At 41.9% G+C, this 23,615-nt stretch overlaps 1 protein-coding gene across 1 annotated transcript in view; it reads left to right on the top strand.

The window, feature by feature from the left end:
* The window catches only part of LOC146992575 (uncharacterized), a 103,628-nt gene that overhangs the window by 3,355 nt on the left and 76,658 nt on the right, over positions 1–23,615 (top strand). The window contains exons 2-13 of the mRNA XM_085788121.1: positions 789–962; positions 5,635–5,808; positions 6,803–6,979; positions 7,962–8,135; positions 9,358–9,531; positions 10,944–11,117; positions 12,109–12,282; positions 13,504–13,677; positions 16,257–16,430; positions 17,865–18,038; positions 19,455–19,628; positions 22,231–22,404. Of these exons, the coding sequence (XP_085644247.1) occupies positions 789–962; positions 5,635–5,808; positions 6,803–6,979; positions 7,962–8,135; positions 9,358–9,531; positions 10,944–11,117; positions 12,109–12,282; positions 13,504–13,677; positions 16,257–16,430; positions 17,865–18,038; positions 19,455–19,628; positions 22,231–22,404 (2,091 nt within the window). The remainder of the gene's footprint in view (positions 1–788; positions 963–5,634; positions 5,809–6,802; positions 6,980–7,961; positions 8,136–9,357; positions 9,532–10,943; positions 11,118–12,108; positions 12,283–13,503; positions 13,678–16,256; positions 16,431–17,864; positions 18,039–19,454; positions 19,629–22,230; positions 22,405–23,615) is intronic.

The raw sequence follows: 23,615 nt of genomic DNA, 5'->3' as shown, positions 1-23,615 counted from the left end.
TGGAACAAGATAGAAACAAACATTTTGTTTTGCTGGAAAGTAGAGACCCTCATCTTTCCTTTGATGGGTTGAATGTGTATGTAGTAACAGTACATAATATATGGTGGGTCTACGGAAATCAGTCAAAAAGCTGGAAAATGCCTTGCAAGCTGGAGGAAGCTGCTGTGAGAATGGCTGGCAGTCAAAGTGTTAAAGAGCAACTAAACCCCTCAGTTTTGGCTGACGTGCTCTAAGCTGGAAATTCAAAAAATGCCATGATTATGGGCGGGCCTCCAGGAGTACTCTCCAACCCCCCCACCCCCACTACTGCTGCTAACGAGCGACTCTAAACAGCACTAGTATCGTGGACACTACTAGGAGCAGACGCCGGAGCCGTGACACAGTGCATCCACAGCCGATCCACTGGCTACCGTCTCCGCGGCCGTGCTGGATTCAGCCGGCTAGCTGCTAGCAGCCGTTAGCTGCAGCAGAGCCGTTAGCCGCAGGCAGCAGCCGGTGCTGATTGGTCGGGGAGCTGGCGGCCGGTGAAGAAAGCAGCCTCCAAAACTTCAGCGGCCTCCATCTCAGCCAATAGAAAAATTTGATTCTAATAGCCGTGTTTCAACCCATAGAGGGCAGTCACTCATACATTTTTACTACAAAATACACCAAATTGAAATATTTTTACTAAAATGTCAAGAGTTACCCAAATGTATTTGTTTTGAGCAGAAAAAAAGTGGTTTAGGGGTTTAGTTGCTCTTTAAATCAGATTTTTATTTGAACAGATTTTATTTTTCCTCTTATCACAGATTGCGTTCCTGTCGACTCTCAGAGACTCACTGTGAAATTGTGGCCTCAGCTCTGAAGTCCAACCCCTCCCACCTGACAGAGCTGGACCTGAGCTACAACGACCTGCAGGATTCAGGAGTGAAAGTTCTGTGTGCTGGACTGGAGAGTCCAAACTGTAGACTGGAGACTCTGAGGTCAGTTTGGCTGTCGTAGGTTTTTTTCTGTATTCAACTCAAATGTTTGAATTTTCAATTGTTCATTGGTTGAGGATTTAAACAAAGAACTGGAGAAGAGAAAGGACTCAGTGTTATTACTACAAGAGGAAGTTGAGACCAGTCGTAGAGTTTGTGATGGACAGAACTTCTATCATTTTAAAATCTATATTTTATCTTCAAATCATAAACTTGATGATGATCAAACTCACAGATCTTCTGCTGCTGATTTGAACTTGACAGAAGCTTCATCTGTCTCCAACAAATATTTCACCAAGCTGAAGTCACTTTAGTGATGATGATGATGATGAACGACAGGAGATTTGAGATTTCTGGAAAAAACATAGATTTCTAAGGTTCCAGTTTATTTCCAGCTGGTTCTTGAGAACAGAACCTGTTGTGTCCATTTTCACTGTTGATTGTTTCATTTGTGGTGTCTGTTCAAACAGATTTACAGGATTTAATGTTCAAAAAGAAATTAGTTTCCTTCCACTGTAGATCTGACATGTGGATGAAATGCTCTGATAGAGCTCAGGGCTCTTTGAGGCCCAATAACAGAAGGACAAAGTCCAACTTCTCATTTAAACACTGATTGTATTGCCTTCTTTCCGTCACGGTGGCTGGTTTATGGTGTTCGGACACATGCATGTGGTCAAAATAATAGTGCCCAAACCGAGGTTTCAATAGTAAAAAACAACATTTATTAACAACAAATACCTCTTTTGTAGTGGAGGCAGGACACAAAACGACACAACAACACGGTCAAAAACTGTTTGCCTTCGAGATCGATACCCCAGATACCCAGCCCCGGCTGCAGAACCAAATCAAAGGGGGGGCATTACATCTTTTCAGGGGGGCGCACTTTTAAAAAATATTTCTTTACTAGAGTGTCGCCCCCCCCCCCCTCACAAGCATACACACACACACGCACCACTTGCAATAGGGGGGTTTGGGGGCAGTCCCCCAGAAAAAAAAAAAATTAACACATAAATGAGGCATTCTGGTGCACTCTGAGGAGAAATAGGGGGAAAAGACAACATTGCTTCAGATAAAAAACAAAACAAACAAAAAAACAGATTCAGTAGCCTACTGACTGGGGTTCCTATCATTGTAATGGCAAGAATGGCTAGAGTGTATGAAACTGGTCTGGGGAGCTGTGGCTGGAGAACAAAAACAAAACTCAGTTTTTAAATCTTTCGCCCTGGACCAGCCTTCAAGGGCCTGGTTCCTCTGCTTCACCATGGAACTCACTGTCTCCTTCCACACTTCTGCCCTATTTTCATCTTTATGTTGATAGCTGTAGCTACTGTCAGATAGCCTATTAATATAAGACCCACACATGCTTTAGCTTTATACTGCTGCTGAATAATTGGAGCGGACATGTCCTGAGATTTTCAGCCTTCTATGATTATAGAATAAAACCTTTCACAGTACACACGCAGCGCGAGCACACGCACACACACACGCAAGCACAAGCACACACACACACCTGGTTCTCCTGCTCAGCTGTCGCTCGTGCCTCAGGTTGCTGCTTTGTCCTACCAGAGGCAGTTTTAGTTTGTGGCGGTGGTCGGAAAAGAACTTCCTAATATCCATTGATATCAGTTTTTAATTAGCCTACACGTTTCCTCTCGCTCCCAGACGGCAGTGTGAATGTAAACAAACTTCCGCGCGTCACTTGCAGCATCACGTACGCGTCAAGTGACACAAGCCGAGACGTATCTTCCATAATGAATTAAATCATAATGAAATATTTTTTTGTATTTTAAATTTTACTGATTTCAGTTAACTGAATATGAATGAATACAATGTGACACACAAAACAAATTATGACTCCTCCCCAAACAAAATTCAGCAGGAAAAAAAAACTCATTGCTCCTCTGACAGCCAATGGGGGGGCAAGGAGGCACGGGCGGGGGGGCACTGCCCCCCTAATTGACCCCCTGACGCCGGGGCTGCAGATACCCCTATCGCCGGGGTCCGGGGGGGGGGGTTGGCGGCGGCCGTTCCACGTGTTCGTGGAAGTGCGTGACGCCACTTCCGGTGCACGGAGGTTACAACAATAAAACCCTGCCACCAACAGAACACCAAAATAAAAGCTAAATGGCTCCTACACTGATCATTAATCATAACTCATCTGATTGATTATCAATGAATTTATCTACATCTTTTAGTCTTTCATCCTCACGTGAATAACCTGCTCCACACAGTCCAGAGAGATGCTACTGGTGGAGCTGGCCTTTTTGATCAGCTGGTTCAGGCGATTTTGGTCAGAGGTACAAAAAAAGTTGGTGAGCTCTGATTGTTGACCGAGACAATAGGTACGTGAGGATTAATTGAAAAAAAAGAAAAAGTTTGATCTCAAGTGTTTCACTAAAAATTAATAGTTAGTTAGTAGTTAATAGTTAATAATAATAATAATAATAATAATAATAATAGTTAATAATAGTTAATAATTAAGATGAATAAAGTAGCCTAATTTGTATTTGTATTTGTAAAAATCAACATTTATAAAAAATAAAGTTTGGGCGTGGTATAAATTTATTACAGGCAGTTATGATGTTGTTTAACCTGCATTCAACATGTGATATCAGAATCACATGACTTTACGTAAATTATTTTGTTACAAAGCTCCTGAACAGAAAAATGTAAAAAATAAATGTTATTAAATCTTCTCAGCTAAATACTCTTTTTTTTTTAGCTGTCCCAACCCTGCCAATATTATATTGTCTATTTAACAGCAACATCTAAATGTATTTACACTGCCTTCTCCGAATGTGTTAACTGGATATGTTCAACTTTGTCTCCATTATAACATGACAGGGTTGTGCATGTAGTCTATGTATCAGTCACACCTGGAAATAAATTTATTGTGGATCGAGTCTCTTCATACTACATTGATTAGGACCTATTGATAGACTGATAACCTACCTTATGGAAAAAAGAGAGAAAGACAGAAAAAAGTGCAATTTGCTCTGAACTGCGTGTGTCCACGATGTGTCATTTGAGTGATGTGACGGCTGTTGAGATAAAGTGACAGCGCAGAAAAACGAGAATGATCAAACAAATACTCATCTAGGAATGATCAAATATTCATAATAATCCTCAGCCGCTGCTTTCATTCAGCAAGCTTCAGAAAAATAGATAAAGAGTAGAAACTCAGGATTAGTCGAAGAAAACCTGGTTCACAGAGTATGTTACCATCATGGGCGCCAATTTATGTTTTTGCCCGTGGGTGCGCGCGCGTGTCGGGGGGGTTTGGGCGTGTATTATGTATTATAACCGCCCCGACGCGGGCACACCTAAACCGGGCTCTACAAACAAACACTGGTGCGCATATCATGGGACTCATCGCTCATTATTAATAAATAATAGCCGGCTGCACAACTGAAAATATTGTAGCAACCCCGCAGTAATGTTCTTGTTATGATGTTTAAGTTCCGTGATTTCTGACTGACTGTGAATGTGTATGTGGGCAGGTAGTGTATGGTTGGATGAGAAACTGAGGGGCTGGGGTGTGTGTGTGTGTCTGTGTGTAGGTGAGTGAGTGAGGAGGAGCAGAGGAAGAAGTGAGAGCTGTTAGATAAGTTTGTGTTATGTTGTTGTAGTTACGTCGGGCCGGACCCTACAATATCAATAAGAACGTGTGCTTAACATAGACGTCGGACGCGAAATAGCCTCCTTTCAGTGTCGTTAACCGATTGTGTCAGATGCGCCAGGGCGCGCACCTCTGTGCCAGGCTCGCGCTCCGCAGCGGTTTGTGTTTATTCATCACACAGAGTTAGTTATTCATCACAGAGCGCGCGAGAGATTAATACACACATTCACACAGGCTACACACACATACGGGCTACACATGATACACAGACACACAGCTGAGGGGCCGAGGCGCGGCCCGGAGAAATGCGCATCTGTTGGCGTGCCCCCCGTGGGTGTTTAATGTTATCCTCAATGCAAATTACACAAACTTTGAATTTGCTTTGTTGGCAAAAATATATATCCTACATGCCTATGATTGTTACTTTTGTAGCTATCTGTAGGAATGAAAGAAAGACAAATAAAATGTGAGTTTATCTTTTTCTGGCTGCTGGAAGGTGATTGATTAACCTGCAAAGTGATAAAAACGAAGAGGATAGTTCAGATCTGAGAGAACGTCAGTGGTGACGTGTAGCCTGATATTCGATGTGCGACTCAGGGTTTCTTCAAGTAAACCTGCCAGCGAGCAGGTTAGGCTAACTGAGTCAGTTACCATGGTGACTGAGACAGAGTTTCAGTTACCTCTCATTCTGGAACGGAAAACCCAGAGTTTTCCTCATCTCAGGATTCACTTCTCTGAGTTTTCTGGAATACCTCTCTGATCAATGTGGCTGCACAACATGAGTTTGTATGGATGGAGCCACAGGTGGAGCTGACAGGTGAAGAGGTGGAGTCACTGCGTCTGTGTTGAAGCAGCAGCAGCTTCTCATGATTATTAATGAGCTGTTTTCTCTCTATGTGACTGTTTAACTTGCTTCCTGTTGCGTCAGATGTTGGACTTTCATTTTTGAATTATTGTTCTTTCTGAAGCTTCTTCAGCTCTTAACAGATGATGAGACACTGAACGCTGTCAACAAGGAGCTTTGTCCTCAACTCACTGCTTTTATTCTTTATTCAGATTGGAGCGCTGCAGTTTGTCAGAGATCAGCTGTTCTTCTCTGGTCTCAGCTCTGAAGTCCAACCCCTCCCACCTGAGAGACCTGGACCTGAGTGGAAACGACCTGCAGGATTCAGCAGTGAAGGAGCTGAGTGGAGTTCTGGAGAGTCCAGACTGTAGACTGGAGACTCTGGGGTCAGTTCACTGACTGTTACTGTTGTACATCTTGTTCTTCTCTCTCACTGACAATGACTATTCACTTTCAGCTCATTTCACTCAGTCCTCATCAATAATGTCTGTTCACTTCACTTCAACCTTCAGGGGGCGCTGTCACAAACACATGTTAGACTGCTCTGTAGTGTTAGGTCAGTCTTCATTTTGTTCACAGAGATGATCTGAATCTGATCTTAAAGTCAGAGCGTTTGACTCAGATAAAGACTGACTGGTCTGAAGCCGTCACATCAGATGTGGGTGGGTGGGGTTTGTCAACAGGTTTGTGTTCAGTTGAATGTGTGTAGTTTTAGTTTCCTGAGACCAGGACCAGAGGTGGGTAGAGAGTAGCCAAAAATTTTACTCAAGTAAGAGTATTGTTACTTCATAATAATATTACTCAAGTAAAAGTAAAAAGTAGTCATCCAAATATTTACTTGAGTAAGAGTAAGAAAATACTTCTCCAGTACTGAGGAACTGCTGCTGAGTAACATTTTATTTATTAAATAATCAGCGCATGAACGTAAGCAACTACACAAAAATATAAAACAGCAAAGAACAAATTCAGATATTATCAAAGAACAACACTTAACAACCGAGACAAGAAATGAAATCTTTACAAAGTAACAAAGTAAAGCAAAGTCAGCCACAATAACTTACATATGCATACAGACGCCTATGAACTGTCATAAACTCTTTGTGTGTGTTACCCTAAACAAACAGATTGCGCATTGGATCGATAAAAAGTAGCGAGTAGCAAGCAGAATGTAGCTCAATGTAACGGAGTAAAAGTACCGCTTCTTCTTCACAATTATACTCAAGTAAGAGTAAAAAGTACACTGCATTAAAACTACTCTTACAAGTACATTTTATCCAAAAACTTACCCAAGTAACTGTAACAGAGTAAATGTAGCGTGTGTCTACCGACCTCTGACGAGGACCATGAATTAATGTTGTACTGCTTTTATTCTTTATTCAGATTGGAGCACTGCAGTTTGTCAGAGATCAGCTGTTCTTCTCTGGGCTCAGCTCTGAAGTCCAACCCCTCCCACCTGAGACACCTGGACCTGAGTGAGAACTACAAGCTGCAGGATTCAGACCTGAAGGATCTGAGTGGTTTTCTGGAGAGTCCAGACTGTAGACTGGAGACTCTGAGGTCAGACTCTGTTTTATTTCTGTGCTCAGATGAATGTGATGTGAAAGTTGTGTTGACACTGAGCTGCAGACATGAGGCTGATATTATACTGATTCACACTGAGGGTCGTCATGGTGACGTCTGTTTTCTTCTCCTCTGGTTTTAGTCCAGTCTCTGTTTCTCTTCACATTTCACCTCCACTACAGAAACACATGTAATGTGTCAGACAATAACTGAATCAATAGCTGGTGGCTCCTCCTCTTTCCTGAGGCTCTGTGATGTAGTGAAATATTCAAAGCCAACATGTCATTAGAGCTGGTGTTGCCATGGATCTGCTGGATGGATTCAGTTTGGATCCACAGGGTCCTGACTCCATTGGATTTGATTCAGTCAGAGATATTTCACTGACAGTTTCTATTTGTTTGGATATGAATGAGATTCTCAGAGAACTGAAGCTGTAAATTGTTCCTCTGACCTGCTGCATTGTTACAAACATTAATGTTCATCATTCATTTATTTTATTTTATTTCATCATGTCTAGAATAAAAACCAGCTGGCTCTTTGTCCAGGTGACACCAGCAGCTCTACACCTGAACTCACCTGAACACATCTGGTTGTGTCAGACACAGGAGTGTTAATCAACCTCAGCTTTTATGAGTCCATACTGGATTATTCATGTGAAAAGTGATTTTAATACGTGAACAGATTTTTCCCTCCAGCCCAACATCCCATAATAACAAGTTGTGTGTGTGCTGGTTTCAGCTCTTTGAAGAATTTGGAGCAGGTTCAATGTTTGAAGCAGCAGCAGCTTCTCATGAATATTAATGAGCTGTTTTCTCTCTATGTGACTGTTTAACCTGCTTCCTGTTGCTTCACATGTTGGACTTTAATTTTCTAAACTTGTTCTTTCTGAAGCTTCTTCAGCTCTGAACAGATGATGAGACACTGAACGCTGTCAACAAGGAGCTTTGTCCTCAACTCACTGCTTTTATTCTTTATTCAGATTGGAGAACTGCAGTTTGTCAGAGATCAGCTGTTCTTCTCTGGGCTCAGCTCTGAAGTCCAACCCCTCCCACCTGAGAGAACTGGACCTGGACAACAACAAGCTGCAGGATTCAGACCTGAAGGATCTGAGTGGTTTTCTGGAGAGTCCAGACTGTAGACTGGAGACTCTGAGGTCAGACTCTGTTTTATTTCTGTGCTCAGATGAATGTGATGTGAAAGTTGTGTTGACACTGAGCTGCAGACATGAGGCTGATATTAGACTGATCCACACTGAGGGTCGTCATGGTGACGGCTCTGTGATGTTTGTAGTGAAATATTCAAAGCCAACATGTCATTAGAGCTGGTGTTGCCATGGATCTGCTGGATGGATTCAGTCTGGATCCACAGGGTCCTGACTCCACTGGATTTGATTCAGTCAGAGATATTTCACTGACAGTTTCTATTTGTTTGGATATGAATGAGATTCTCAGAGAACTGAAGCTGTAAATTGTTCCTCTGACCTGCTGCATTGTTACAAACATTAAAGGTGCAATATGTAAGAATGTGGCCAAAAACGGTTACTGCAGTCAAATTCAAAACACAGCGATCTCATTTTTTCTCCCAGTCGTAGCGGCAGCTCAGTGGAAGCAGACTGAGGCTGAAATGCCACTGACGCCGCCGTGACTGGGAGAGAGGGCTAGGTGGCGCAACATGCAAACACGTAAATTCAAAACAGAGAATAATAGAATAAAAAGCAGTTTGCTCTTTGTCCAGGTGACACCAGCAGCTCTACACCTGAACTCACCTGAACACATCTGGTTGTGTCAGACACAGGAGTGTTAAACATCAACCTCAGCTTTTATGAGTCCATACTGGATTATTCAAGTGAAAAGTGATTTTAATGGGAGAACATATTTTTTTTCCCTCCAGCCCAACATCCCATAATAGCAAGTTGTGTGTGCTAGTTTCATCTCTTTGAAGAAGTTGGAGCAGGTTCAATGTGTGAAGTCAGTCAGCAGGTTTTTCTGTCTCTGAGCTTCATCAGCTGCTTCATTCAACATGTGTTTCTATCACATGTTTGTTGTCTTTGAAAACTTGAGCATCATCAGTAAATCTCTGATCAATGTGGCTGCACAACATGAGTTTGTCTGGATGGAGCCACAGGTGGAGCTGACAGGTGAAGAGGTGGAGTCACTGCGTCTGTGTTGAAGCAGCAGCAGCTTCTCATGAATATTAATGAGCTGTTTTCTCTCTATGTGACTGTTTAACCTGCTTCCTGTTGCTTCAGATGTTGGACTTTGATTTTCTAAACTTGTTCTTTCTGAAGCTTCTTCAGCTCTGAACAGATGATGAGACACTGAACGCTGTCAACAAGGAGCTTTGTCCTCAACTCACTGCTTTTATTCTTTATTCAGATTGAAGAGCTGCAGGTTGTCAGAGATCAGCTGTTCTTCTCTGGCCTCAGCTCTGAAGTCCAACCCCTCCCACCTGAGAGAACTGGACCTGGGCTGGAACAACCTGCAGGATTCAGGAGTGAAGGATCTGAGTGGTTTTCTGGAGAGTCCAGACTGTAGACTGGAGACTCTGAGGTCAGTTCACTGACTGTTACTGTTGTAGATCTTAGATCTTTGATCCACAACTGAACCTGATTGATCTTCACTCAGAACTTGAATCATTGACTTTGATGTCATGAATGAAGGACGTTTGAAATAGTTGTCTCATGTTTCCAGTTGTTCTTCTCTCTCACTGACAATGACTCTTCACTTTCAGCTCATTTCACTCAGTCCTCATCAATAATGTCTGTTCACTTCACTTGAACCTTCAGGGGGCGCTGTCACAAACACACATTAGACTGCTCTGTAGTGTTAGACCAGTCTTCATTTTGTTCACAGAGATGATGTGAATCTGATCTTAAAGTCAGAGCGTTTGACTCAGATAAAGACTGACTGGTCTGAAGCATCACATCAGATGTGGGTGGGTGGGGTTTGTCCACAGGTTTGTGTTCAGTTGAATGTGTGTAGTTTTAGTTTCCTGAGACCAGGACCAGAGGTGGGTAGAGAGTAGCCAAAAGTTTTACTCATGTAACGGTATTGTTACCTTTATAATAATATTACTCAAGTAAAGATAAAAAGAAGTCATCCAAATATTTACTTGAGTAAGAGTAAGAAAGTACTTGGTTAAAAAACTACTCCAGTACTGAGTAACTAACGGCTGCTGAGTAACCTTTTATTTGTTAAAGCAGAAGTAAGCGGAATGTTTGTGTTAAAGCAGAAGTAAGCGATATTTTTCTGTTAATATAAGTCTTAAATAGTTGTATCTTCCGACAGCAATCACTTCTATAGAGTGTTTGGTCTGAAACACGGGTCTGTCAGTCACTCTGCTCTGCTCTGTGATGTTTGTAGTGAAATATTCAAAGCCAACATGTCATTAGAGCTGGTGTTGCCATGGATCTGCTGGATGGATTCAGTCTGGATCCACAGGGTCCTGACTTCATTGGATTTGATTCAGTCAGAGATATTTCACTGACAGTTTCTATTTGTTTGGATATGAATGAGATTCTCAGAGAACTGAAGCTGTAAATTGTTCCTCTGACCTGCTGCATTGTTACAAACATTAATGTTCATCATTCATTTATATTATTTCATCATCTGTAGAATAAAAACCAGTTGGCTCTTTTGTTCAGATGACACCAGCAGCTCTACACCTGAACTCACCTGAACACATCTGGTTGTGTCAGACACAGGAGTGTTAAACATCAACCTCAGCTTTTATGAGTCCATACTGGATTAGTCTGTCTTGCGCCAGTCAAAGAATTTCACGGTGCGCGCGGAGGCTCATAAATGTAGTGTGAAAACACTTTGCTTTTCCAAAACTACTCTTACAAGTACAGTTTATCCAAAAAGTTACTCAAGTAATTGTAACGGTGTAAATGTAGCGTTTTCCTACCCACCTCTGACCAGGACCAAGAATTAATGTTGTACTGCTTTTATTCTTTCTTCAGATTGGAGAACTGCAGCTTGTCAGAGATCAGCTGTTCTTCTCTGGGCTCAGCTCTGAAGTCCAACCCCTCCCACCTGAGACACCTGGACCTGAGCAACAACGACCTGCAGGATTCAGACCTGAAGGATCTGAGTGGTTTTCTGGAGAGTCCAGACTGTAGACTGGAGACTCTGAGGTCAGACTCTGTTTTATTTCTGTGCTCAGATGAATGTGATGTGAAAGTTGTGTTGACACTGAGCTGCAGACATGAGGCTGATATTAGACTGATCCACACTGAGGGTCGTCATGGTGACGTCTGTTTTTTTCTTCTCTGGTTTTAGTCCAGTCTCTGTTTCTCTTCACATTTCACCTCCACTACAGAAACACATGTAATGTGTCAGACTATAACTGATCTATAATCAATAGCTGGTGGCTCCTCCTCTTTCCTGAGGCTCTGTGATGTAGTGAAATATTCAAAGCCAACATGTCATTAGAGCTGGTGTTGCCATGGATCTGCTGGATGGATTCAGTTTGGATCCACAGGGTCCTGACTCCATTGGATTTGATTCAGTCAGAGATATTTCACTGACAGTTTCTATTTGTTTGGATATGAATGAGATTCTCAGAGAACTGAAGCTGTAAATTGTTCCTCTGACCTGCTGCATTATTACAAACATTAATGTTCATCATTCATTTATTTTATTTTATTTCATCATGTGTAGAATAAAAACCCATTGGCTCTTTGTCCAGGTGACACCAGCAGCTCTACACCTGAACTCACCTGAACACATCTGGTTGTGTCAGACACAGGAGTGTTAAACATCAACCTCAGCTTTTATGAGTCCATACTGGATTATTCATGTGAAAAGTGATTTTAATACGTGAACAGATTTTTCCCTCCAGCCGAACATCCCATAATAACAAGTTGTGTGTGTGCTGGTTTCAGCTCTTTGAAGAATTTGGAGCAGGTTCAATGTTTGAAGCAGCAGCAGCTTCTCATGAATATTAATGAGCTGTTTTCTCTCTATGTGACTGTTTAACCTGCTTCCTGTTGCTTCACATGTTGGACTTTAATTTTCTAAACTTGTTCTTTCTGAAGCTTCTTCAGCTCTGAACAGATGATGAGACACTGAACGCTGTCAACAAGGAGCTTTGTCCTCAACTCACTGCTTTTATTCTTTATTCAGATTGGAGAACTGCAGTTTGTCAGAGATCAGCTGTTCTTCTCTGGGCTCAGCTCTGAAGTCCAACCCCTCCCACCTGAGAGAACTGGACCTGGACAACAACAAGCTGCAGGATTCAGACCTGAAGGATCTGAGTGGTTTTCTGGAGAGTCCAGACTGTAGACTGGAGACTCTGAGGTCAGACTCTGTTTTATTTCTGTGCTCAGATGAATGTGATGTGAAAGTTGTGTTGACACTGAGCTGCAGACATGAGGCTGATATTAGACTGATCCACACTGAGGGTCGTCATGGTGACGGCTCTGTGATGTTTGTAGTGAAATATTCAAAGCCAACATGTCATTAGAGCTGGTGTTGCAATGGATCTGCTGGATGGATTCAGTCTGGATCCACAGGGTCCTGACTCCACTGGATTTGATTCAGTCAGAGATATTTCACTGACAGTTTCTATTTGTTTGGATATGAATGAGATTCTCAGAGAACTGAAGCTGTAAATTGTTCCTCTGACCTGCTGCATTGTTACAAACATTAAAGGTGCAATATGTAAGAATGTGGCCAAAAACGGTTACTGCAGTCAAATTCAAAACACAGCGATCTCATTTTTTCTCCCAGTCGTAGCGGCAGCTCAGTGGAAGCAGACTGAGGCTGAAATGCCACTGACGCCGCCGTGACTGGGAGAGAGGGCTAGGTGGCGCAACATGCAAACACGTAAATTCAAAACAGAGAATAATAGAATAAAAAGCAGTTTGCTCTTTGTCCAGGTGACACCAGCAGCTCTACACCTGAACTCACCTGAACACATCTGGTTGTGTCAGACACAGGAGTGTTAAACATCAACCTCAGCTTTTATGAGTCCATACTGGATTATTCAAGTGAAAAGTGATTTTAAGGGGAGAACAGATTTTTTTTCCTCCAGCCCAACATCCCATAATAACAAGCTGTGTGTGCTGGTTTCATCTCTTTGAAGAAGTTGGAGCAGGTTCAATGTGTGAAGTCAGTCAGCAGGTTTTTCTGTCTCTGAGCTTCATCAGCTGCTTCATTCAACATGTGTTTCTATCACATGTTTGTTGTCTTTGAAAACTTGAGCATCATCAGTAAATCTCTGATCAATGTGGCTGCACAACATGAGTTTGTCTGGATGGAGCCACAGGTGGAGCTGACAGGTGAAGAGGTGGAGTCACTGCGTCTGTGTTGAAGCAGCAGCAGCTTCTCATGAATATTAATGAGCTGTTTTCTCTCTATGTGACTGTTTAACCTGCTTCCTGTTGCTTCAGATGTTGGACTTTGATTTTCTAAACTTGTTCTTTCTGAAGCTTCTTCAGCTCTGAACAGATGATGAGACACTGAACGCTGTCAACAAGGAGCTTTGTCCTCAACTCACTGCTTTTATTCTTTATTCAGATTGAAGAGCTGCAGGTTGTCAGAGATCAGCTGTTCTTCTCTGGCCTCAGCTCTGAAGTCCAACCCCTCCCACCTGAGAGAACTGTACCTGGGCTGGAACAACCTGCAGGATTCAGGAGTGAAGGATCTGAGTGGTTTTCTGGAGAGTCCAGACTGTAGACTGGAGACTCTGAGGTCAGTTCACTGACTGTTACTGTTGTAGATCTTAGATCTTTGATCCACAACTGAACCTGATTGATCTTCACTCAGAACTTGAATCATTGACTTTGATGTCATGAATGAAGGACGTTTGAAATAGTTGTCTCATGTTTCCAGTTGTTCTTCTCTCTCACTGACAATGACTCTTCACTTTCAGCTCATTTCACTCAGTCCTCATCAATAATGTCTGTTCACTTCACTTCAACCTTCAGGGGGCGCTGTCACAAACACACATTAGACTGCTCTGTAGTGTTAGACCAGTCTTCATTTTGTTCACAGAGATGATGTGAATCTGATCTTAAAGTCAGAGCGTTTGACTCAGATAAAGACTGACTGGTCTGAAGCATCACATCAGATGTGGGTGGGTGGGGTTTGTCCACAGGTTTGTGTTCAGTTGAATGTGTGTAGTTTTAGTTTCCTGAGACCAGGACCAGAGGTGGGTAGAGAGTAGCCAAAAGTTTTACTCATGTAACGGTATTGTTACCTTTATAATAATATTACTCAAGTAAAGATAAAAAGAAGTCATCCAAATATTTACTTGAGTAAGAGTAAGAAAGTACTTGGTTAAAAAACTACTCCAGTACTGAGTAACTAACGGCTGCTGAGTAACCTTTTATTTGTTAAAGCAGAAGTAAGCGGAATGTTTGTGTTAAAGCAGAAGTAAGCGATATTTTTCTGTTAATATAAGTCTTAAATAGTTGTATCTTCCGACAGCAATCACTTCTATAGAGTGTTTGGTCTGAAACACGGGTCTGTCAGTCACTCTGCTCTGCTCTGTGATGTTTGTAGTGAAATATTCAAAGCCAACATGTCATTAGAGCTGGTGTTGCCATGGATCTGCTGGATGGATTCAGTCTGGATCCACAGGGTCCTGACTTCATTGGATTTGATTCAGTCAGAGATATTTCACTGACAGTTTCTATTTGTTTGGATATGAATGAGATTCTCAGAGAACTGAAGCTGTAAATTGTTCCTCTGACCTGCTGCATTGTTACAAACATTAATGTTCATCATTCATTTATATTATTTCATCATCTGTAGAATAAAAACCAGTTGGCTCTTTTGTTCAGATGACACCAGCAGCTCTACACCTGAACTCACCTGAACACATCTGGTTGTGTCAGACACAGGAGTGTTAAACATCAACCTCAGCTTTTATGAGTCCATACTGGATTAGTCTGTCTTGCGCCAGTCAAAGAATTTCACGGTGCGCGCGGAGGCTCATAAATGTAGTGTGAAAAACACTTTGCTTTTCCAAAACTACTCTTACAAGTACAGTTTATCCAAAAAGTTACTCAAGTAATTGTAACGGTGTAAATGTAGCGTTTTCCTACCCACCTCTGACCAGGACCAAGAATTAATGTTGTACTGCTTTTATTCTTTCTTCAGATTGGAGAACTGCAGCTTGTCAGAGATCAGCTGTTCTTCTCTGGGCTCAGCTCTGAAGTCCAACCCCTCCCACCTGAGACACCTGGACCTGAGCAACAACGACCTGCAGGATTCAGACCTGAAGGATCTGAGTGGTTTTCTGGAGAGTCCAGACTGTAGACTGGAGACTCTGAGGTCAGACTCTGTTTTATTTCTGTGCTCAGATGAATGTGATGTGAAAGTTGTGTTGACACTGATCTGCAGACATGAGGCTGATATTAGACTGATCCACACTGAGGGTCGTCATGGTGACGTCTGTTTTTTTCTTCTCTGGTTTTAGTCCAGTCTCTGTTTCTCTTCACATTTCACCTCCACTACAGAAACACATGTAATGTGTCAGACTATAACTGATCTATAATCAATAGCTGGTGGCTCCTCCTCTTTCCTGAGGCTCTGTGATGTAGTGAAATATTCAAAGCCAACATGTCATTAGAGCTGGTGTTGCCATGGATCTGCTGGATGGATTCAGTTTGGATCCACAGGGTCCTGACTCCATTGGATTTGATTCAGTCAGAGATATTTCACTGACAGTTTCTATTTGTTTGGATATGAATGAGATTCTCAGAGAACTGAAGCTGTAAATTGTTCCTCTGACCTGCTGCATTATTACAAACATTAATGTTCATCATTCATTTATTTTATTTTATTTCATCATGTGTAGAATAAAAACCCATTGGCTCTTTGTCCAGGTGACACCAGCAGCTCTACACCTGAACTCACCTGAACACATCTGGTTGTGTCAGACACAGGAGTGTTAAACATCAACCTCAGCTTTTATGAGTCCATACTGGATTATTCATGTGAAAAGTGATTTTAATGGGTGAACAGATTTTTCCCTCCAGCCCAACATCCCATAATAACAAGTTGTGTGTGTGCTGGTTTCAGCTCTTTGAAGAATTTGGAGCAGGTTCAATGTTTGAAGCAGCAGCAGCTTCTCATGAATATTAATGAGCTGTTTTTCTCTCTATGTGACTGTTTAACCTGCTTCCTGTTGCTTCACATGTTGGACTTTAATTTTCTAAACTTGTTCTTTCTGAAGCTTCTTCAGCTCTGAACAGATGATGAGACACTGAACGCTGTCAACAAGGAGCTTTGTCCTCAACTCACTGCTTTTATTCTTTAATCAGATTGGAGAACTGCAGTTTGTCAGAGATCAGCTGTTCTTCTCTGGGCTCAGCTCTGAAGTCCAACCCCTCCCACCTGAGAGAACTGGACCTGGACAACAACAAGCTGCAGGATTCAGACCTGAAGGATCTGAGTGGTTTTCTGGAGAGTCCAGACTGTAGACTGGAGACTCTGAGGTCAGACTCTGTTTTATTTCTGTGCTCAGATGAATGTGATGTGAAAGTTGTGTTGACACTGAGCTGCAGACATGAGGCTGATATTAGACTGATCCACACTGAGGGTCGTCATGGTGACGGCTCTGTGATGTTTGTAGTGAAATATTCAAAGCCAACATGTCATTAGAGCTGGTGTTGCCATGGATCTGCTGGATGGATTCAGTCTGGATCCACAGGGTCCTGACTCCATTGGATTTGATTCAGTCAGAGATATTTCACTGACAGTTTCTATTTGTTTGGATATGATACCCTATGGAGGTTATTGTCTATCGTCTTAAATGTTTATCGTTTTTAAATGTCTGATTGTAATTTTATTTAATTAAGTGCCATGGGACTACGGATGGAAATTAGCTCCCAGCTAAATCCGACATATTTACTGCAATTAAATGTTGTGTTTTCTTGTATGTTCATGAATATGTGAGGTCCCATTTCAAATAAACCTTTAAATAAATAAATAGAATGAGATTCTCAGAGAACTGAAGCTGTAAATTGTTCCTCTGACCTGCTGCATTGTTACAAACATTAAAGGTGCAATATGTAAGAATGTGGCCAAAAACGGTTACTGCAGTCAAATTCAAAACACAGCGATCTCATTTTTTCTCCCAGTCGTAGCGGCAGCTCAGTGGAAGCAGACTGAGGCTGAAATGCCACTGACGCCGCCGTGACTGGAGAGAGGGCTAGTGGCGCAACATGCAAACACGTAAATTCAAAACAGAGAATAATAGAATAAAAAGCAGTTTGCTCTTTGTCCAGGTGACACCAGCAGCTCTACACCTGAACTCACCTGAACACATCTGGTTGTGTCAGACACAGGAGTGTTAAACATCAACCTCAGCTTTTATGAGTCCATACTGGATTATTCATGTGAAAAGTGATTTTAATGGGAGAACAGATTTTTTTTTCCCTCCAGCCCAACATCCCATAATAGCAAGTTGTGTGTGCTAGTTTCATCTCTTTGAAGAAGTTGGAGCAGGTTCAATGTGTGAAGTCAGTCAGCAGGTTTTTCTGTCTCTGAGCTTCATCAGCTGCTTCATTCAACATGTGTTTCTATCACATGTTTGTTGTCTTTGAAAACTTGAGCATCATCAGTAAATCTCTGATCAATGTGGCTGCACAACATGAGTTTGTCTGGATGGAGCCACAGGTGGAGCTGACAGGTGAAGAGGTGGAGTCACTGCATCTGTGTTGAAGCAGCAGCAGCTTCTCATGAATATTAATGAGCTGTTTTCTCTCTATGTCACTGTTTAACCTGCTTCCTGTTGCTTCAGATGTTGGACTTTGATTTTCTAAACTTGTTCTTTCTGAAGCTTCTTCAGCTCTGAACAGATGATGAGACACTGAACGCTGTCAACAAGGAGCTTTGTCCTCAACTCACTGCTTTTATTCTTTATTCAGATTGAAGAGCTGCAGGTTGTCAGAGATCAGCTGTTCTTCTCTGGGCTCAGCTCTGAAGTCCAACCCCTCCCACCTGAGACACCTGTACCTGGGCTGGAACAACCTGCAGGATTCAGGAGTGAAGGATCTGAGTGGTTTTCTGGAGAGTCCAGACTGTAGACTGGAGACTCTGAGGTCAGTTCACTGACTGTTACTGTTGTAGATCTTAGATCTTTGATCCACAACTGAACCTGATTGATCTTCACTCAGAACTTGAATCATTGACTTTGATGTCATGAATGAAGGACGTTTGAAATAGTTGTCTCATGTTTCCAGTTGTTCTTCTCTCTCACTGACAATGACTCTTCACTTTCAGCTCATTTCACTCAGTCCTCATCAATAATGTCTGTTCACTTCACTTCAACCTTCAGGGGGCGCTGTCACAAACACATGTTAGACTGCTCTGTGGTGTTAGACCAGTCTTCATTTTGTTCACAGAGATGATCTGAATCTGATCTTAAAGTCAGAGCGTTTGACTCAGATAAAGACTGACTGGTCTGAAGCATCACATCAGATGTGGGTGGGTGGGGTTTGTCCACAGGTTTGTGTTCAGTTGAATGTGTGTAGTTTTAGTTTCCTGAGACCAGGACCAGAGGTGGGTAGAGAGTAGCCAAAAGTTTTACTCATGTAACGGTATTGTTACCTTTATAATAATATTACTCAAGTAAAAATAAAAAGAAGTCATCCAAATATTTACTTGAGTAAGAGTAAGAAAGTACTTGGTTAAAAAACTACTCCAGTACTGAGTAACTAACGGCTGCTGAGTAACCTTTTATTTGTTAAAGCAGAAGTAAGCGGAATGTTTGTGTTAAAGCAGAAGTAAGCGATATTTTTCTGTTAATATAAGTCTTAAATAGTTGTATCTTCCGACAGCAATCACTTCTATAGAGTGTTTGGTCTGAAACACGGGTCTGTCAGTCACTCTGCTCTGCTCTGTGATGTTTGTAGTGAAATATTCAAAGCCAACATGTCATTAGAGCTGGTGTTGCCATGGATCTGCTGGATGGATTCAGTCTGGATCCACAGGGTCCTGACTTCATTGGATTTGATTCAGTCAGAGATATTTCACTGACAGTTTCTATTTGTTTGGATATGAATGAGATTCTCAGAGAACTGAAGCTGTAAATTGTTCCTCTGACCTGCTGCATTGTTACAAACATTAATGTTCATCATTCATTTATATTATTTCATCATCTGTAGAATAAAAACCAGTTGGCTCTTTTGTTCAGATGACACCAGCAGCTCTACACCTGAACTCACCTGAACACATCTGGTTGTGTCAGACACAGGAGTGTTAAACATCAACCTCAGCTTTTATGAGTCCATACTGGATTAGTCTGTCTTGCGCCAGTCAAAGAATTTCACGGTGCGCGCTGCGGAGGCTCATAAATGTAGTGTGTGAAACACTTTGCTTTTCCAAAACTACTCTTACAAGTACAGTTTATCCAAAAAGTTACTCAAGTAATTGTAACGGTGTAAATGTAGCGTTTTCCTACCCACCTCTGACCAGGACCAAGAATTAATGTTGTACTGCTTTTATTCTTTCTTCAGATTGGAGAACTGCAGCTTGTCAGAGATCAGCTGTTCTTCTCTGGGCTCAGCTCTGAAGTCCAACCCCTCCCACCTGAGACACCTGGACCTGAGCAACAACGACCTGCAGGATTCAGACCTGAAGGATCTGAGTGGTTTTCTGGAGAGTCCAGACTGTAGACTGGAGACTCTGAGGTCAGACTCTGTTTTATTTCTGTGCTCAGATGAATGTGATGTGAAAGTTGTGTTGACACTGAGCTGCAGACATGAGGCTGATATTAGACTGATCCACACTGAGGGTCGTCATGGTGACGTCTGTTTTTTTTCTTCTCTGGTTTTAGTCCAGTCTCTGTTTCTCTTCACATTTCACCTCCACTACAGAAACACATGTAATGTGTCAGACTATAACTGATCTATAATCAATAGCTGGTGGCTCCTCCTCTTTCCTGAGGCTCTGTGATGTAGTGAAATATTCAAAGCCAACATGTCATTAGAGCTGGTGTTGCCATGGATCTGCTGGATGGATTCAGTTTGGATCCACAGGGTCCTGACTCCATTGGATTTGATTCAGTCAGAGATATTTCACTGACAGTTTCTATTTGTTTGGATATGAATGAGATTCTCAGAGAACTGAAGCTGTAAATTGTTCCTCTGACCTGCTGCATTATTACAAACATTAATGTTCATCATTCATTTATTTTATTTTATTTCATCATGTGTAGAATAAAAACCCATTGGCTCTTTGTCCAGGTGACACCAGCAGCTCTACACCTGAACTCACCTGAACACATCTGGTTGTGTCAGACACAGGAGTGTTAATCAACCTCAGCTTTTATGAGTCCATACTGGATTATTCATGTGAAAAGTGATTTTAATGGGTGAACAGATTTTTCCCTCCAGCCCAACATCCCATAATAATAACAAGTTGTGTGTGTGCTGGTTTCAGCTCTTTGAAGAATTTGGAGCAGGTTCAATGTTTGAAGCAGCAGCAGCTTCTCATGAATATTAATGAGCTGTTTTCTCTCTATGTGACTGTTTAACCTGCTTCCTGTTGCTTCACATGTTGGACTTTAATTTTCTAAACTTGTTCTTTCTGAAGCTTCTTCAGCTCTGAACAGATGATGAGACACTGAACGCTGTCAACAAGGAGCTTTGTCCTCAACTCACTGCTTTTATTCTTTAATCAGATTGGAGAACTGCAGTTTGTCAGAGATCAGCTGTTCTTCTCTGGGCTCAGCTCTGAAGTCCAACCCCTCCCACCTGAGACACCTGGACCTGGACAACAACAAGCTGCAGGATTCAGACCTGAAGGATCTGAGTGGTTTTTCTGGAGAGTCCAGACTGTAGACTGGAGACTCTGAGGTCAGACTCTGTTTTATTTCTGTGCTCAGATGAATGTGATGTGAAAGTTGTGTTGACACTGAGCTGCAGACATGAGGCTGATATTAGACTGATCCACACTGAGGGTCGTCATGGTGACGGCTCTGTGATGTTTGTAGTGAAATATTCAAAGCCAACATGTCATTAGAGCTGGTGTTGCCATGGATCTGCTGGATGGATTCAGTCTGGATCCACAGGGTCCTGACTCCATTGGATTTGATTCAGTCAGAGATATTTCACTGACAGTTTCTATTTGTTTGGATATGATACCCTATGGAGGTTATTGTCTATCGTCTTAAATGTTTATCGTTTTTAAATGTCTGATTGTAATTTTATTTAATTAAGTGCCATGGGACTACGGATGGAAATTAGCTCCCAGCTAAATCCGACATATTTACTGCAATTAAATGTTGTGTTTTCTTGTATGTTCATGAATATGTGAGGTCCCATTTCAAATAAACCTTTAAATAAATAAATAGAATGAGATTCTCAGAGAACTGAAGCTGTAAATTGTTCCTCTGACCTGCTGCATTGTTACAAACATTAAAGGTGCAATATGTAAGAATGTGGCCAAAAACGGTTACTGCAGTCAAATTCAAAACACAGCGATCTCATTTTTTCTCCCAGTCGTAGCGGCAGCTCAGTGGAAGCAGACTGAGGCTGAAATGCCACTGACGCCGCCGTGACTGGGAGAGAGGGCTAGGTGGCGCAACATGCAAACACGTAAATTCAAAACAGAGAATAATAGAATAAAAAGCAGTTTGCTCTTTGTCCAGGTGACACCAGCAGCTCTACACCTGAACTCACCTGAACACATCTGGTTGTGTCAGACACAGGAGTGTTAAACATCAACCTCAGCTTTTATGAGTCCATACTGGATTATTCATGTGAAAGTGATTTTAATGGGAGAACAGATTTTTTTTCCCTCCAGCCCAACATCCCATAATAGCAAGTTGTGTGTGCTAGTTTCATCTCTTTGAAGAAGTTGGAGCAGGTTCAATGTGTGAAGTCAGTCAGCAGGTTTTTCTGTCTCTGAGCTTCATCAGCTGCTTCATTCAACATGTGTTTCTATCACATGTTTGTTGTCTTTGAAAACTTGAGCATCATCAGTAAATCTCTGATCAATGTGGCTGCACAACATGAGTTTGTCTGGATGGAGCCACAGGTGGAGCTGACAGGTGAAGAGGTGGAGTCACTGCATCTGTGTTGAAGCAGCAGCAGCTTCTCATGAATATTAATGAGCTGTTTTCTCTCTATGTCACTGTTTAACCTGCTTCCTGTTGCTTCAGATGTTGGACTTTGATTTTCTAAAACTTGTTCTTTCTGAAGCTTCTTCAGCTCTGAACAGATGATGAGACACTGAACGCTGTCAACAAGGAGCTTTGTCCTCAACTCACTGCTTTTATTCTTTATTCAGATTGAAGAGCTGCAGGTTGTCAGAGATCAGCTGTTCTTCTCTGGGCTCAGCTCTGAAGTCCAACCCCTCCCACCTGAGACACCTGTACCTGGGCTGGAACAACCTGCAGGATTCAGGAGTGAAGGATCTGAGTGGTTTTCTGGAGAGTCCAGACTGTAGACTGGAGACTCTGAGGTCAGTTCACTGACTGTTACTGTTGTAGATCTTAGATCTTTGATCCACAACTGAACCTGATTGATCTTCACTCAGAACTTGAATCATTGACTTTGATGTCATGAATGAAAGGACGTTTGAAATAGTTGTCTCATGTTTCCAGTTGTTCTTCTCTCTCACTGACAATGACTCTTCACTTTCAGCTCATTTCACTCAGTCCTCATCAATAATGTCTGTTCACTTCACTTCAACCTTCAGGGGGCGCTGTCACAAACACACATTAGACTGCTCTGTGGTGTTAGACCAGTCTTCATTTTGTTCACAGAGATGATGTGAATCTGATCTTAAAGTCAGAGCGTTTGACTCAGATAAAGACTGACTGGTCTGAAGCATCACATCAGATGTGGGTGGGTGGGGTTTGTCCACAGGTTTGTGTTCAGTTGAATGTGTGTAGTTTTAGTTTCCTGAGACCAGGACCAGAGGTGGGTAGAGAGTAGCCAAAAGTTTTACTCATGTAACGGTATTGTTACCTTTATAATAATATTACTCAAGTAAAATAAAAAGAAGTCATCCAAATATTTACTTGAGTAAGAGTAAGAAAGTACTTGGTTAAAAAACTACTCCAGTACTGAGTAACTAACGGCTGCTGAGTAACCTTTTATTTGTTAAAGCAGAAGTAAGCGGAATGTTTGTGTTAAAGCAGAAGTAAGCGATATTTTTCTGTTAATATAAGTCTTAAATAGTTGTATCTTCCGACAGCAATCACTTCTATAGAGTGTTTGGTCTGAAACACGGGTCTGTCAGTCACTCTGCTCTGCTCTGTGATGTTTGTAGTGAAATATTCAAAGCCAACATGTCATTAGAGCTGGTGTTGCCATGGATCTGCTGGATGGATTCAGTCTGGATCCACAGGGTCCTGACTTCATTGGATTTGATTCAGTCAGAGATATTTCACTGACAGTTTCTATTTGTTTGGATATGAATGAGATTCTCAGAGAACTGAAGCTGTAAATTGTTCCTCTGACCTGCTGCATTGTTACAAACATTAATGTTCATCATTCATTTATATTATTTCATCATCTGTAGAATAAAAACCAGTTGGCTCTTTTGTTCAGATGACACCAGCAGCTCTACACCTGAACTCACCTGAACACATCTGGTTGTGTCAGACACAGGAGTGTTAAACATCAACCTCAGCTTTTATGAGTCCATACTGGATTAGTCTGTCTTGC

This window comes from Trachurus japonicus, chromosome 1 (assembly GCF_045865225.1).
Source record: "Trachurus japonicus isolate A0001 chromosome 1, Traja_1.0".
Lineage (NCBI taxonomy): Eukaryota > Metazoa > Chordata > Actinopteri > Carangiformes > Carangidae > Trachurus > Trachurus japonicus.
This window is presented reverse-complemented; position numbering and strand designations above follow the sequence as displayed.